Here is a 15,902-nt window from a genome sequence, read left to right on the forward strand (position 1 = left end):
AATAATTGAGGTTCCGATTAGATGAAGCGAGACGGAGATAGAGAGAGAGAGACGGCTTTATATTCGTTGCATTGCCGCGCCAAGGCGTGGCGCGCGTGTCACTTTTGTCTCCGTCCTGTTTTATTTAATGCAAACTTCAATCACTTACAACTTAATAAATAAGTTTCGATCGATCGAGTGAGATTATTCACAAAATACTCTGGGAGAGAATTTGTCGTCTATAAAATCAATTTAATTATTTGATTTGGACGATTTTTCTTTTTTGATTTTTTTTTTTTTTTTAGGTGGATTCTTGTCATGGATGTTTGGATTTTGGGAGAGATTTTAGTTTGTGAATTATAAGAGAAATGGGTTAAATATGAAGAGAAATGGAATTTTTATATTTAATTAAATCAAAAAAAAATAATTGAAATTTAAAAAAAGTTAGGAAATTAAATGAAAAAATACGAGTAAATAAAATAATTTGGGAAATCGAATAATAATGTACACGTTACAAGTATTGTTCGTATCATAATACTTATTATTCACTAATGATACTTGTTCATGGCTTGTCATTCATAAAAATGCACGAATGTGTGTGTGTGTGTGTGTGTGACTGTATGTATAATATGTATCTTGTGTATAGTTTGATTCGCAATATGTGTATGGATGTGTGTACGTGTGACAAAATTCGATCGATCGATCGATACAAATGGTTCGAATGTGTGTACTTGGTTGATTTGAAACGTTCGTAAGTAAAAGTTAATTACGAAGAGACGAGGACGGGTGTATTGATACGATCGTGTATACGTTATAATATATTTTTATCGTTTTGGTATCAAACCGAGGAAGAGAAATACGTGAAATCAACGTGAATGTATTATATACAACGTTACACACACAATGCTTTCCGATAATAACAGTTAAAAAACCTATTTTTTTAAATCGATATTAATAGTTTAACAAACACAGCCTCGCGGTTCGTGAAAACTTAATCGATTATATAACGGAAGATCGTTTTGATCGAGAACGAGTTCCAAAAACGTGTTCCATTTTCTTGACTCGTTTTCTTCTCTTTCTTTTTTTTTCTTTTCTTCTTCTTCTTCTTTTTCTTCTTATTTATTTCTTATTTTATCGTTATTTTCATCTTCGTTTCAAATGCGTTTTCCACGACATACTTAAAATACGTTTAACATATCCTTCTACTAATACGAATTTCTCGAAGAGTTTAAAATACTTTTTGCGATGCGAGCTGTTCAACTACTTCGAAAATAAACGTCTCGCGCTGCCGATTATATCCAGCGACTGCTTTATATCTAAAATATATTTTCACCCCTCGCAGCTGAAACCCGTCGTCTCGTTTTGATTATTTCCTCTCTTTCTTTTTCGTCCTTTGAACGTGTTTTGATTAACTCTATAACTCGCTAAAAAAAGAATTACCGCTTTCACGAATTATCACAGATCAATGAAAGTAATGAAATTCTTTATCAAAAATTCAACGTTGAAAATTCATTTCATTCACTATGGACCGAAGAAAGAATGACGAATTAAAAATTCGAAGTTGATCAGTCTTCTTAAATATTGTCGATATTAAAAACCCTATGAAAACTTTCAATCCATTTCTTTTCAACAAAGTTTTCAAAGCTGCTCGGGGGGATTCTTTTCTCGCTACATGCTGCGCTACTTTTCACGTCAAATATACAAAAAGACATCATCAGTAATCGTTCATTTAACCATCAACGATCACATCGGACAAAAAAAACAAAGAAATCAAAAGTAAAACAATACTTAAACAAACAACATTGCTTATAAAAAAAAAAAACACTTTCTATCAGCTCACATCGCGGCGAATAAGTGTCGAATAATGATCGAACCCGATCCGTAGAATCGGGTCACACACCGAGACTTGGCAAATGGAAAAAGATTGATTCATTGAAAAAAGCGCGATACACGTCTTACAATGCGCATCGACGAGGGACAACGATTATAATCCTATCGTATATGGTGTATACTCGCCTAAAAATCGATTGATATCGTTATTAATGACCTCAGTAAATTTCCCGCCAAATATTATCACAACACAATAATGAAAACCGTACGCGTCTCACTTGATCTCGTACGCGTCCAGGTTACCCTTGCGCCTCCTGTAGACGGCCGGCTCTTGCTTCTCGTTCGTACGATTCGCGTGGACGATCGAGCGTTTCACGTTCGCCCGATACTCGTCCTCGTAAGCGTGGAGATATAAGTTCTTTAAAAAAATTTGATTATCGAGCTCAGACGGTGGCAGGAATCGTTTCGAGCGGCTCTGCTGTTGGGCCTCCAACTCCTTGAACGTGAACAACCTGGTCTTCTCGTCGTCGTAGGCACTAGACCTCTTCGAGATCCTCTTCCTCCCGCTCCTCCTCGGCGACGATTCGACAAGGTCGTTGGTGTTCTCCTTGTTGGCCACCATCAGCACGTCGTTCAGGGACAACAGCCTTCTCTTCTGACGGGGAGGACCACTGTCCTCCGATGCGTTTCGTATTCGCTTGCTGCGGTGCTTTGGCATTCCTTCTTTGGCAGGAATCTCGTTGTCTAGCACCGAGGACTCGTTGCGAGGAATCACAGAAGATCGATTATTCCTCGACTCGATCTCCTTTCCCACCGTCACCGGCGTCGTGGTCGTGCTGCTGCTCGTCCACGCGGTGCTAGGTGGCGCCACTGTGCCACCGCTGCTGCTGTTACCAATGCTAGGAATGGCGGTGGAGGTTGCGCTCGTAGACGTGGAAGACACGGTCGTAGATGCTTCCGTAACATCTTCCGTCGTGTCGTTCAATTTGGCTTCTATGATATGTTTGAAGAAGGCGTACATCTCGCCCACTGTGAACGTTGTTCCGTTACGTACGGTGAACTTGTCGATCTTCATATTCTTCATCAACTCCTCGGTTGCGTTTCGATTCTCTAACATGGACAACTTCTCCGTCACGTAACTGTTCACAAACTCGTAGAATCCTTTGTAATAATTCTTACGGTGTTTCTTCTTGTCTTTCGATTTCTTCCCCTTGTCTCCGTGAGACTGGCCCTTCCTTTTCGAATCCTTCCGATTCTGCTTCTCGTTCCAACGCATCGACTTGTTGTAGAATCGCATTATTCTCTCGAACTCCCTCTTCAATTTGATGAATTCCCTTTGATTTCGTATTTCGAAGTCCGAACGACCTCTTCCGGAATTGTTTCGCCTAGATTCGGACAGATCCACGTGGAAAAAGTTCTTGCTCATGGCGTTCAGGAGATCGTGCATGCTGCCGTTCGTGGAATTGTTGGATTGCCTCGCGTCGATTCGTTGCAGTTTACGATAAACGATCTTGAGGAAGTCGATCATCTTCTCCTCGCGGAGACGCGACCTGTTCCCGTGGCCTGAATGCTTCTTCCATGACGGGGCTTCCGTGGTGTTGTCGTTACGGCTCGAGTTCGAATTCTTCGATTCGAGTTTGTGCTTCGAATGCTCCTTGCCCTTGTTCATCTCCAGATGCAGCAACTTCTTCCCGATCTTGCGGAAGAACTCGATAAATTTTCTGGAAAAAGATTTAATTCAACTTGCACAGATTTTATCGTTGAACTTTTGGAAATCTCGTATTCCATTTTCGTAATTATAATAATCATGTGCGAAGTAATTTCATAAATCGTATTTCTCTTTTTCTACATTTCAAATATGAACAAATTTAATCATATATTATTATTATCAATTGTTAACACCATTGAATTCTGTTTCATTTTCTTTTTTCAACTTCTAACAGACTCATCTAACGAAATCTACAAATATTTCCAACTCACCTGTAATTCATAGTGAGATCCTCCTCGTTCACAGACCTTCTACGTCTGCTCCATCTGAGCCTGGGATGTTGTCCAGGGATACATTTGGGCAACTCTTTGGGATGCCAACTGCCCCCGATGCATGTTGCCCCCGTGGGTCCGTCGTCCAACACGTAACCTTTGTCGCAATCGTACATAATTTGCTTGTTGTTCACAACCTTCCTGACGTAGGGCCTGTAATCGTAGACACCCATGTTGCCCATCAAGAACACCTTCCCGTTCTCGATGAAACCGGGAAAAGGGCAGAACACTTGGTTGCAATGGGGAATGTCTCCGATCCAGTTGCCGTATTGGCACTCGACCGACAACGAGGCGTTCAACGGCCCACCACCGACTATCTCGAACCCGTCCTTGCATTTAAACACCGCCTTCATCCCGTGATCGGTCTTGGGCGCTATCACCATTCCGTTTTTCGGCGATCTAGGCAGCTGCTTGCACCTGGCCGGCGAGCAACTCGGAACAATGGACCACGTGCCATTATTGCAAACCACCGGCGTGCTGTTCGCCGCGAATTCGTAATTCTCCTCGCACGAGACCAGCAATCTCTCACCGTGCTCGACCACGGTCACGTTGTTGATGTGGTCCCTGTCGTGGCTTGCCACCGTGATGTTGCCGTTCTCTATCTGCGGGACCACGCACGGGGCGAGACATTGAGGCACCGGGTAACGCCATTTTCCGTCGATCTGACAGACAGACGAGGTATTTCCCTCGAGTTTCATGTGATCGTTGCACCGGAAAATTATGCTCGCACCAAGGCCGGTACCTGTTGGAATGCGCGTGTCAAGAGGTCAGTATGGAGAATTTTTGAATGACTTTTTTTTTGAAAATTCACGAGTGCTTTAATCTTTTTTTTTTTTGATGATTTAGTTTGATGTTTTTCACGGTTTATGAAAATGAGAATGTAGAATAATAATAATAAAAATTTGTACAGTATTCGATTCAATGATATCCGTGTTTGAAACAGGAAAAGTGTAATTAACACGAATAAATTTATAATTCGTTTCTCGAACAAGAATATATCAAAGCGGAATGAAATATAAATATATATATATATATATTTTTAATCTAAAAGTTTGTAATATCGATATTAAATTAAAAATATTCCTCGATAAATTCTCGTTCCATTTCAGGTAAAAAAAATATTTTTTCGATTTTCTTTACATTCTCGTAACACTGCTGGTGCTTATTAATAAAGAATTTCCTTCGTTGTCCCATCATGCGACTCACCCGCCTCGATATTCTCGATCCAACCGTTGTACAGGACACCAGGTGAACCACAATTAATCTCCTGGCAGGTAGGTGTCTTTCCGGTCCATTTTCTATCTGCCCCGCAACGTCTGGTCGTTGCGCCGACCACCGTGTATCCGTACTTACACTCGTACGACACGATCGAATTGTATGCATACGAGGTGTACACCGCGTTCCCGTTCACTGGATTCTCCGGTTTCGGGCATTGCACCGTTGTAACCTGAACAGGAAACATTTCTTGGCTCGCAAAGAAACGAGTGCACGAGAACGTTCGAACGTGGAAGGGAGGAAAAGTTTTAAAAAGAGGAATATTTTTTAAAATTGGAACATTTCTATATATATTATATAGAGGGATGATAGAAAAATATTCTCGGTCCACTAGTTTCAAATACCTGGACTAATAATATATATTGGGATATAATTATATTGGGTGTATTCTTATTTCTATACTACCAAAGGTTTGGATGTTATTATCGAAAAAAAAAAAGGAAGAAAAGAAATACTTGCTTGGACGCATTGTGGAGATTCTTTGGGAGTCCATGTGCCATCCTCCAAACACAATTTTTCCGCTTTGCCAACCAATTCGTAGCCATCCGCGCAGTGATACGACACGCGGCAGTCGTACGTGTAACATTCACCTTTCAACAAAAAGCAATGTGATCTCGCGTGACGAATATTTACAAGTGTTAAGTGTGCGAGGTATTAAATATTGAATTAAGAAAAGAAAGGAATCGAAAGTTTTTATCTTCTTCAAGAAGAATTAATTTCTTAAATATACAGATATAATGCATGTTCTTCTTTAATTCAACGACACAAAACGAACATTAAAATATTATTGATTCCTTGAGAAACGAATTTTATAAATAAAGATTTATAAAACAATAGCAAGCAACAGTGAATCAAAGATCCGAGAATTATTCGTACAAAAAATTCCCAGTATCAATTCCTTATCAATCTTAATATTCAACAATGTCACCGACAAAGATCCAGACATCTCTTCCCTCCAATCAGACCCGATAAACTATGCTTGCCTAAGATAGAGAGAAAAAAAAAAGGAAATATACATACCGGCGTGCCATCCGTTCGCGATATCCGCGGGAGGTCCACAGACTTTCGGCTCGCATGTGATATCAGGCCCGAACCAGCTAGCAACGCTGTCCATCATCAAACACTTCGCCTTCCTAATCCCGGAAGTTGTATACCTGTGATCGCAGGAATACTGAACGTCGCTGCCCAGATCAAAGGTGGTCTGCTCGGCGGGCGCGTTGTGTCGCGCGTTTTTCACTTTGGGCGGTTGAGAGCAAAAGGAACTCGCGTCTTTCTTGCAGGAAGGAGTCGTTCCCGTCCATTTACCGTCGCCCCTGCACGTTCTCTCGGTCAAGCCAACGGTGTAGTAATCAGGATCGCAGGTGTAATGCGCCCGATCGCCGAAAAACTTCCCTGTCATCGTCATTACACCGTGCTGGATGTCGCTCAGCACCGGGCACTCTCTCTCTGGCTTGATACAAGACATCCCGCAAATACCGTCGCATCTGCATTTCTTCTTCTTGCTCTTGCAATCCTCGTCCGTGGAACACTTTCGAAGACACTTCTGACCCAACAAATCCGCCTGGCCCTCGTCCCTAGGGCAAACAGCCGACGGAGAATTCCTCGGGTTCTTGTATATACGACCGTCGTCGTCCACCTCGGGCTTCGACTGATAACCCTGCTCGTCCGTTTCGTCGTCCTCGTCGTCCTCGTCGTCCCAGTCATCGTCGTCGTCGTCGTCGTCGTCGTCGGCTGCCTGTTGAGCGAGCCTCGCCTCGGAGGCGAGGAAAAATATGCACAGAAGAAGTAGGTGCAACAGAAGGATCCCCCCTGGTCTCATTGTTCTCATCCGACGTCTCTCTCCTAGCTAGCTTCCTAGCTAGCTTCTTGCCGCTGCTGCTGCTGCTGCTGCTGCTCCCGATCCACCGAAACGAACTCGACTCACGCGCGAACAGAGGTGGCGTCTCGCCTCGCCTCGCCTCGCCTCGACTCGACGAGGAACAACGGATGGAAGAAGCGTCGAGGGAGGGGTTTATTACGATTTATATTATAAACGTCGGCGTCACAAATTGAGAAACGTGTTTTCACTCGGGACGATAATCGGCGGACGCGGTGTGGCCCATTGAACGGTGGATGCTCTCCGTTCCGGATGCTCCGCTTAAAGTAACAACGGTGGCCGTCTCATCCCGAACCACCGCGCGCACGAGGACGACGTCGTTTCTCTTCTCGCGACCGTGACTATTAATCGAGTCTGCCTCTTCGGCGTCCAGGAGGATTAGGACGGTGTGCACTCGCTCTCTCTCTCTCTCTCCTTCTCTCTTTCTCTCTCTCTCTCTCCTCTCTGCCGCTCCGCCTCTCCGTCCCTCCAACTCCGTGGCAATTTTTTTCTTTATTGTGCGGACTGCGGCCCCGTGCTGCCGGGAATTCGCGGATACTCGCGCATCTCTGCACGCGCATTCAGCCTGTTCAATACATCTCCTCACTCGTCCAGCTTCCAGCAGATGGCGAGGGACAGGGGAGAAACGCGGAATCGGAGTTGCGCAGAAACGTGGCATCCCCTCCCTTCTCACCTGCACCCCCATCGTCCTGCTCCCCCTCTTCTCACCCCCTACTACGCTTCCCTACCACCGCGATCCGCAAGGGGGTGGATTCGGATGCATTCCGGTTTTATACACGGTAACAATCGGAAACACGATTCATTCGCGCAGCGCACGTCTCGAAGCGTATCGAATGCTCTCGCCTTCCCTCTGATCGAGGCAAATCTTCTTTCCCACCTGTCGTCTCTGTGAGGCGCGCCAGGCAAGACAAGCGGTAAGGGTGGATGTTGATTCCTCTTACGACGAGAAAAATGACTCTGTTTCAGGATTTTAATTGTGAAAATGAAGTCGTAGAAATGAAAGACGAGGACGAATGGCGAGCAAGGTAGCAACAGAGGTACTTGGCACGGATTCTAAATTAATGATATCGTAAATATGAGAATGATTAAAATCGACGTCGTTCCATCATCTTCTTCATTTATTCAGATTTTTTCTTTTGCTGATAGAGGCAGTGATTTCTAATTGAAGACCTATCCTCTTTTTCAACCACTTCATGCACATCGATTCGAAAGGTGTAAGCGATGCGCGTGAAATATCTTCCTCGATTCTCCTATCACCGAGAAATATTTATCAAGAACGTGACATGGAAAAATCCAGTTTCTCGCGTCTCTCTCTCTCTCTCTCTTCCTCTCTCTTTCTCTCTCTAGCGAACCGTGGGATATTACAACGGGCTTTGTACAAATTCCATTCGAGAATAGGATGAAAAATGAAAGAGTCGAGAGGAAATATTGTCACTCTTGTACAAAACATAGTTGTTCGACGCGTGTTTCGTGTAAACAAACTTATACCCCTCCGGATCCGAGGCTGTCCGCGATAACGATTCCGTTGCGACGGGATCCTCTCGATCCCAGCCGTGTTTCAACGTAGAGGCAGTCGGTAAAGCGGCAATTCGAGAGCACAGCACCGCTTGGCTATCTCGCAGAATCCACATTCGTATCTCAATTACATACATTTTCGCGTCGCTCTCTCGAGAAAACGTTACCCTTTCGCAAACACGAAGGAGGAGCGCGTGCTCTCCACACGCCACCACGAAAACCGCCACGCTGCCGGGTTAACGCGTCGAGTCACGAACCACCTAACAGCACCTGCAGCCACTTTCCAGCCCCTATTTAACACGTTGCCTCACCCGCAAGACAAATTATACCTCTAGGGAAGAGGAAGAATTGTTGCGTAATCGAATCGAATTTTAATTCAACCAGGATACGATGTTTGGATCATGACGTTGGAGAAATCTAATTACTTATCCAGAAGATTTTATCGAGATTCGAGAGGAATCGTCGTTTCTGAGAAAGAAAGATCGGCCGCGAAAAATAAAAAATAAAGCTCAATAGCTAAACAAGATTTTAAATGAGATTTATTCTTAATGTATATTAAGGAGTAATAACAGGAGCGTATTTATCTATCCTATATATAATTAAGTTCGAATCTATTCTATGTGCGACGTGAAACTTAAAGAAACGGAGACGTGGATGATGATGGAAAGGGATAGATTTTCAGAGTGACGAAATTCGAACGATTCTTAGTCATGGAGCGTTCGAGATAATTCGCTCGGTTCCAAAGTTGAAATGGTCGTCGTTGGAGAGCAAATTCGTATCCACCATTGTCTTCGTAACGATCGTAATCAATCGGTACGGTTCGATGCATCGTGCACACGGTAGGTGATCCTCGGCTCAATCTCGGCTATCAGCTTCATCGTTCTCGTGTCTCCCGGATGTCTTCATTTGTCTTATTCAAATGAGACGGCCGGGCTACCTCAACCTCTCTTCGGGATATAGGTGAAGTGAAAAAAAAAAAATGGTTTTATCGAGGAATAATGGGGAATCGCCTCGCGCCACGCGATTCTCTACCCTCGTTTCGTGGACAGGCTTCACACAGGGGTGAAATTTAATTGGAGCGTAATTGACGCGAAAGAGGCGGTTACAGAGTTTTATAATGTGTGCACATTTATAAAGGAACGTGTTTTGGAAAAGTTTTCATCAAAGCTTTCGCCGAGGAGGGCGAAAGGTGAAATGAAAATGAAAAATAAATTTGTGAAATTTTATATCAGAGCATTTATACAAGATATGTTGCATAGGGGTGGTTTTTAAGATAAAAAAAAAATTGTTTTAACAATCGCACGTAAATATTTAAAAGGCAATTTCACGCAAGAATTACATGCAAACTGGTTCTACGCTAGAAAGTGAAGAGACACGGTTTTGAACTATAGTTTAACACTTTAAGCCCTGAATTACGTTGGCTTTACTTTGCGCCTGTTATGAAGCTAAATACGGTATTTCCAAGTGCCGGTATCGCATTGTAATATCCTAGCAGTTCTTCAAAGAGGAACTCGCACTTTATTTTTTTTTTAATTTATCGAAACGATAATTTTAACGCAAATTACAATCTGACTTTCGAAGAAGACAAATTTCTCGAATATCCGATCGAATATCCCTCGTATCCCTTTCTTTATCCTCGAAAGAGGCGAGCCCATTGAAATTCAGTATTCAACGAGTTCGTAGAACTAATTTTCAAGAGTGATCGCGTTCGCAATATCGTGGGATACAAACGACGCAACTTTTCCTCTCCTCCCGGTGACAAGGTGAATGGCGAGGGTTATTCATTGTCGAGAGTGTATCTTCGTTTGGACGCGACTGTCAGGTGAGATTGACAGAGTGGCAGTAACTCGGTAGCTGAAAATGGGAGTGGCTGAAAGACGAGAGGACAGCTCGCTCAGCGACATCCCTGTGGCGCCTCTTCGCGGATCCTCCGACTAAGAAGTAAGGACGCGAGAAGACCAGAGATTCTCAACGTGTTTTGCTCGAGTTAAAAAATTATCTGGAATTTCAAAAAATGCTGTATCTCGAAACACGAAAATTCGTATGGATTGGATTCTTCGTTTCTTCTGAAACTTTTCATTTCGTTTCGTTCGTTGCTTTCGATCTTGTTTAACTTTTAGTAAAAATGTGTTCAAATATTTTGGAATAGATTATCCAAATTGTTGTTTCAATTTTTCTTTTCTTATATATTTGGATGTTAAAGAAGATTATTTTTGAGTGATATTTTTACCACAAAGTTCTATCGTTTCTGCTCCGTTCAAAATTTTCCCCGAGCAAAGACACAGTTTCACCAGAAAATGATTACCATCTCCCCGTTGAAAACTATAACGTGGAAGTTTCTTAATTGAGGAAATTTTCAGAGTAAATCTAATTATCTAGTCGCATCCAACCCCCATCTCCAATTACCCTCACTTTATTTTACTCATATTCCACGCTTCCTTTTACCTCGTTAAACGTTATTTCAAATATACGTCCCTAAGAGTCAACACCTTTACAAAATTGCTCGAATAAAAGTCAAGTCATCTATCAAAAAAAAAAAAAAGTAATAATCGATCAACGAACGCTTAATAATAATAATAATAATAAAAATCCTTAGGAGAACGAGAATAATCTTCCTAATTATTAAGCTTACGACGTGTAAGCGTACGACCGAATATTTTTTATCCTCTCTAAAATGATTCTGTAAGAGATGATCGAAGCGAGATGAATGGCGAATCACCCTCCTTATTAAATAAACGAAACGCGGCTCCACTCGTTGAGCCATGAGATTCTCTGCGAAAACCAGTTTTGTTCTACTTGTTTCGTCAAATGAAGAATGTCCTTTTTGTCTCGCAGTGGGCGGTACGCTCGTCTCGTGGAGCTGAAAGAACGATGAGCTCACGGTGTCAGCTTACACAGCTACGTGCCTACGTTATGTCACGTTATCTTTTTTAATTTATCTCCAACCGATAGAAACGTAACGATGCTGATAATAAATGCGAACGATCATCTCCGCCTCCGCCCCCTTTCCATCCGAGAAAAGTTTCTCTCTGTGTACTGCCTGTATTGATCGGTTAGATTTAGTTGGATTCAAACGATATCGTGCGCTGGCACTCCTAGGTCTTCACCAGCGAATGGAAATTGCCAGGAAGACTTGTAGCGACGTGTTACAATGTGATCGTCTTTCAAGATTAGATAATAAATTATAATTATTTTTTTATAGTGTAATTATGATTTAATTTTATTGCACGTTTTTTTTTTATAATTCAAATTTCATTTTCAAGCAAAAGGAAAGCTCGAAGAAGGAAGAAATTTCAGGAAATTTTAATAAAAATAAGATTTATTTACGGTTTTAACGAAGGGTAGAAGATTAAACAAATTTTACACGTTTTTTAAAATAATTTCGAAAAGTTTAGATAGAATTTTCAGTACGATGTTCCTCGTGTCGCGTTACACGCTCAATTTGAATATCTTCATCAACCCCCAAGGGAGGGGGACATTTTTAAAAAGTTCCAATGAAATTCCACTCTCGTTTCATTATGTATCATTACGATCAGTCCTACCGAATTCATTATTCTCTCTTAAAATCTCTTCGAGATTACAATAGATATATTATACGTGACAAAATTATTCTAGTTGCATTTTTGTGCAGATTTGAATCTCTGATCGATGCGATTAATTTTCTGTCCTGATTTATGCTAAATTAATTTAAGATTAAAGATTTTTTTAAAGATTCTTTTATTTCATTAAGTTCATTTCAACTGAAATGTACGTACGTCAATTCTAAATTTATCCTATATTAAATTTTCCAACGAACGTTTTTTTCTTAAGTTTGTGGAGGAAGGGTTATTAAGATTGGTATTTCCGTTAGGGTTGAATGGGAAGAATTGCGTGACTGACCTTACAGACGCGAACTTAAGTGGGTGGTGAGGCTCTTAGATTCACTCTAATCACTCTATTCACTACGAACGTCCCCGTGAATGGGACTTCAAAACAGTCAATTGGTAGCCTACATCCAGCCGTTGCTGCACCACCTACGTTCTCCGCAACGTAAACCATTCTGTTAACCGTTCTGAAATGTTGCATCTTCTTGAGCCCATCCATCTGCCAATTTGCATTCTAAATCGTAAACTGTCAATCTCCCTTCCGATTCACCTTCAAAACTTCTTTCCAAAAATTATTCGATCAGAATTTACATTTTCATTCATGAATATATTCAATCTGCGTTTCAAGTATGAATTGATCGAAAGAAAGACGGTAAAGGCTTGTAACAGTTCTCCAAAACTGACTGCTCCTAAAATCAACCTTTAGAATATCGCGGAAAGACGACAAAAAAATTTCAACCAACAACAACGCAAACGCGATCGATCGAAACCACGTAAAAAAATAAAAAAGAGAAAAAAAAAACACGCACAAATTCTCATCAAACCCGAACCGAAGCAAACCCACCCTGCCCATACCATAACCACTTCAACGACAACACTGGCCAACTTCCAAACCTCCGCTCTCCGAAATTTCCTAGCATCCAAATCGAGCTCCAAATATCGGAAACTGTTTACTTCCGCGTACCAACCGCATCCATTCTCCAACCGTATCCACGTGTATCCAACGCATCCCTAACCGAATCAACAGCTCAGCAAAGCACAATCCAATCATCGTTTAAACAAGAGAGCAAGAAGCATCTTTGCATCCATCCGCCGCGCTCTCGAATTTCCTCTCCGTGCTCGAGCACTTGCGAACGGGAACGAGCCGTCGTAAGCCGCCGTCCGGTCGGAGGATCTTTCTCTCCGCCGCAATCACAGGCCGCTTCTTTGTCTCGGGTGCACGACGGATGCACCGAGCCGGCATTCATTTCTACGTACGTGCCTTGAGCCGGCGGCCCGCGACTGCATCCAATTCAGGAGGCAATTGAATTCACGATTCCGGCCATTACGGGTGTCAGGGAAGGATTACGGGAGCGTGCGTGCCGCATCTGCGGGCGCAACGCGTATCTCGAACCGAGTAACGGGAGGAATATTTCATGTCGTGTATTGGATTTTCGTGCTCTTTAACGGCCGAGTTCCTCCGATAATAAGGGATAATAACGTGTCGTGTTATCGAGGTAATTATGGGATCCGTGCAGGCGAGAGGAAAAGGACGAGATGGTAATGGTTATTGGATGACTTTGTACGGACTTGAGAGAGAGATAGAGAGAGAGAGAAAGAGAGTTTGTTGGAACTCGGTTTTTTAATACTTGCGTCGTTGATGCAAGGATTTCTAATTCGTGGTTAAAAAAGAATAATTATTTGTGTTATTCGATTTCCACCAAGTTTTTCCATTCGTCATTCGTAAACGTCTGTAGGGAAATACATTAATTTATGTTAAAAGGCCATGGAACATTAGTCTGAAAACTTTGTACCATCTAATAGCTTCCGAGGAAGAAGATGAAACTTGGGAGTTCTGCTCCTTAAATTCAAGTTTCCACAATTGAAAATGATATGTGCCTCTTAAGTTTTCTTCTTCCACAAACAATGTAAAGCTCCATTAATCTTTACCATGGTAAAATTCTAATTATCGAGAGAATGATAATGGAAATTTCGAGGTCTCTTGTTTGTAAAAATATTGAAAATTTAAACGATTTAAATTCTGAAATTTCAAAACTTTTGCGACCCAAATTTTACATTACATTTTCTTACAAATTTTCAGGGCGTGTTTATATTCATCGATAATCACACTTTAAAAACGTTTCGAATATTTCTTGGACCCGAAAACTTTGACATGTATAATACGCTTTTTTAATTTTTATTCCTATAAAAATTATATCGACCCACTTATTGCGGTCGCAGAACAAAATGACAATGTAGTAATTATATAATTCAAATGTATAATTCATCGAAAAGAAAAAAGAAACCGAATCAAAAATGAGATAAATGAAAAAGAAAGAGCAAGTGGACATTGTTCCAGATACCGTGCACGCAGACCAAACACGGGAGAAGAGATCCATAACAACGATCGTGAAAGTTTCGCTTTTTGACGCGTTGATTGCAGGTTTTCTTTCGCTGCGGCGCTTTTTGAACCTCTTTCTGGCGTGGGTCACGTGAGTTCCGGCTGTCCCTCTCGCGGAGAACTGGAGCACCGTGAAACGTGGCTCGAATCATAGTAATTATGCGCCACCATTGCGAAGCGGATTCCCGTGGGCCCACCCGCGGCCCACCGACAGTTGGCGCATACAATTATTAAGCCGTCACTCGTTTAACGCAGCTTTTACTCGCGGGATCGCGTTCCTTCCTTCATTTTCACTCGCTATTCGAGGCGAAGAGCGATGTTTTCTTTTCCTTTTTTCGAGAATTTTAGAAAAGGAATCTAAAATTTTAACGACAAACTTCGAAAGGAATTATTTAATTCTAACGGACCTTGATCGATAAGTTTCTAAGGCGTTACATTATATAATTCATTCACTTCAATCTCTTACTTCAATCTTCAATCTATATAATACTGTCGCGTCACTTTGAATCAATCCAATTCTTCTAACCTCGAAATCCATTTATTCTCTTCGCATAAATATGATGCAAAGAGGATAAGATAAGGTAGTACATCTCTAAAATTACAATTTATAAAAAGAAACCTGCACGCGATATTTCCAACCACATTGTTAAATCAATTGAAAGTAACCAATAGCAAAAAGTAAAGAGAGGAAAAAGTGATAAAGGTTAATCGCGATCCGTTTAAAAAGTTGATTTATAAACTGTCTCTTTACGACGAGCAATCCGCGCATGCAATATCTATACATAAAGTTAATCAATTTTAATCTGTGCGTATTCACAGGCGAATAACAACAATTCGATTAAAGAACGAATCGTCGCAGGGGAGGGGAAATATTATGAAGCGTAATTTCGGTAAAACAACCGGTCGACGATTATGGAAATACGACTCGCGTGACGACAATCGACGCGTATACCGGGTTGGATGAAATTTCGTCGCGCTATGGCTGCACCTTAATTGAATGTCAAATATGAGAAAAGGGGCAAGAGTTATGGCTCTTAATGACGCCAACGTCCGCGCAATGCTTCGTCGATCGATTTATAGGTCATTGTTTGCCACCGTGTGCGTGCCATTTTTTATGTTCGCCGCGTAACCCACCGCGTTCGAAGTGGGTATAACCTCTCGGGTATAACCTAACCTATACGAGCCGAGTGGACGTAAATCATCGGGCAAATTGTGCAAACTTATGCCAGATCTGGCCTAGACGTAGTTCGAAATGGCGGTTCGTTTGGATTACATGCGAAACGAATTTCAATCACGGGGATATTAGGTTGGACGGCGGTTGGAGGTTAGGTATGGTGCAGCCGCGGAATGACTCGTTCCATTGAGAAATGTAATTGCTCGATCATAGTGTGTAACGAGGGACGTTATTCGAATGGCCGGGTTC

At 42.0% G+C, this 15,902-nt stretch overlaps 1 protein-coding gene across 1 annotated transcript; it reads right to left on the minus strand.

Annotated features, from left to right (window-relative positions):
- Positions 1-497: 497 nt before the first annotated feature.
- On the minus strand, positions 498-13,976 carry LOC108004029 (uncharacterized). The gene is made up of 5 exons (XM_017066670.3): positions 6,145-13,976; positions 5,584-5,714; positions 5,056-5,296; positions 3,790-4,591; positions 498-3,530 (listed from the first exon to the last, which is right to left on the minus strand). The coding sequence occupies exons 1-5, from the start codon at positions 6,950-6,952 to the stop codon at positions 2,084-2,086; spliced, it is 3,429 nt and encodes a 1,142-aa protein (XP_016922159.1). The 5' UTR covers positions 6,953-13,976; the 3' UTR covers positions 498-2,083.
- Between the last annotated feature and the right edge of the window lie 1,926 nt (positions 13,977-15,902).

This window comes from Apis cerana, linkage group LG13, assembly GCF_029169275.1.
Source record: "Apis cerana isolate GH-2021 linkage group LG13, AcerK_1.0, whole genome shotgun sequence".
NCBI lineage: Eukaryota > Metazoa > Arthropoda > Insecta > Hymenoptera > Apidae > Apis > Apis cerana.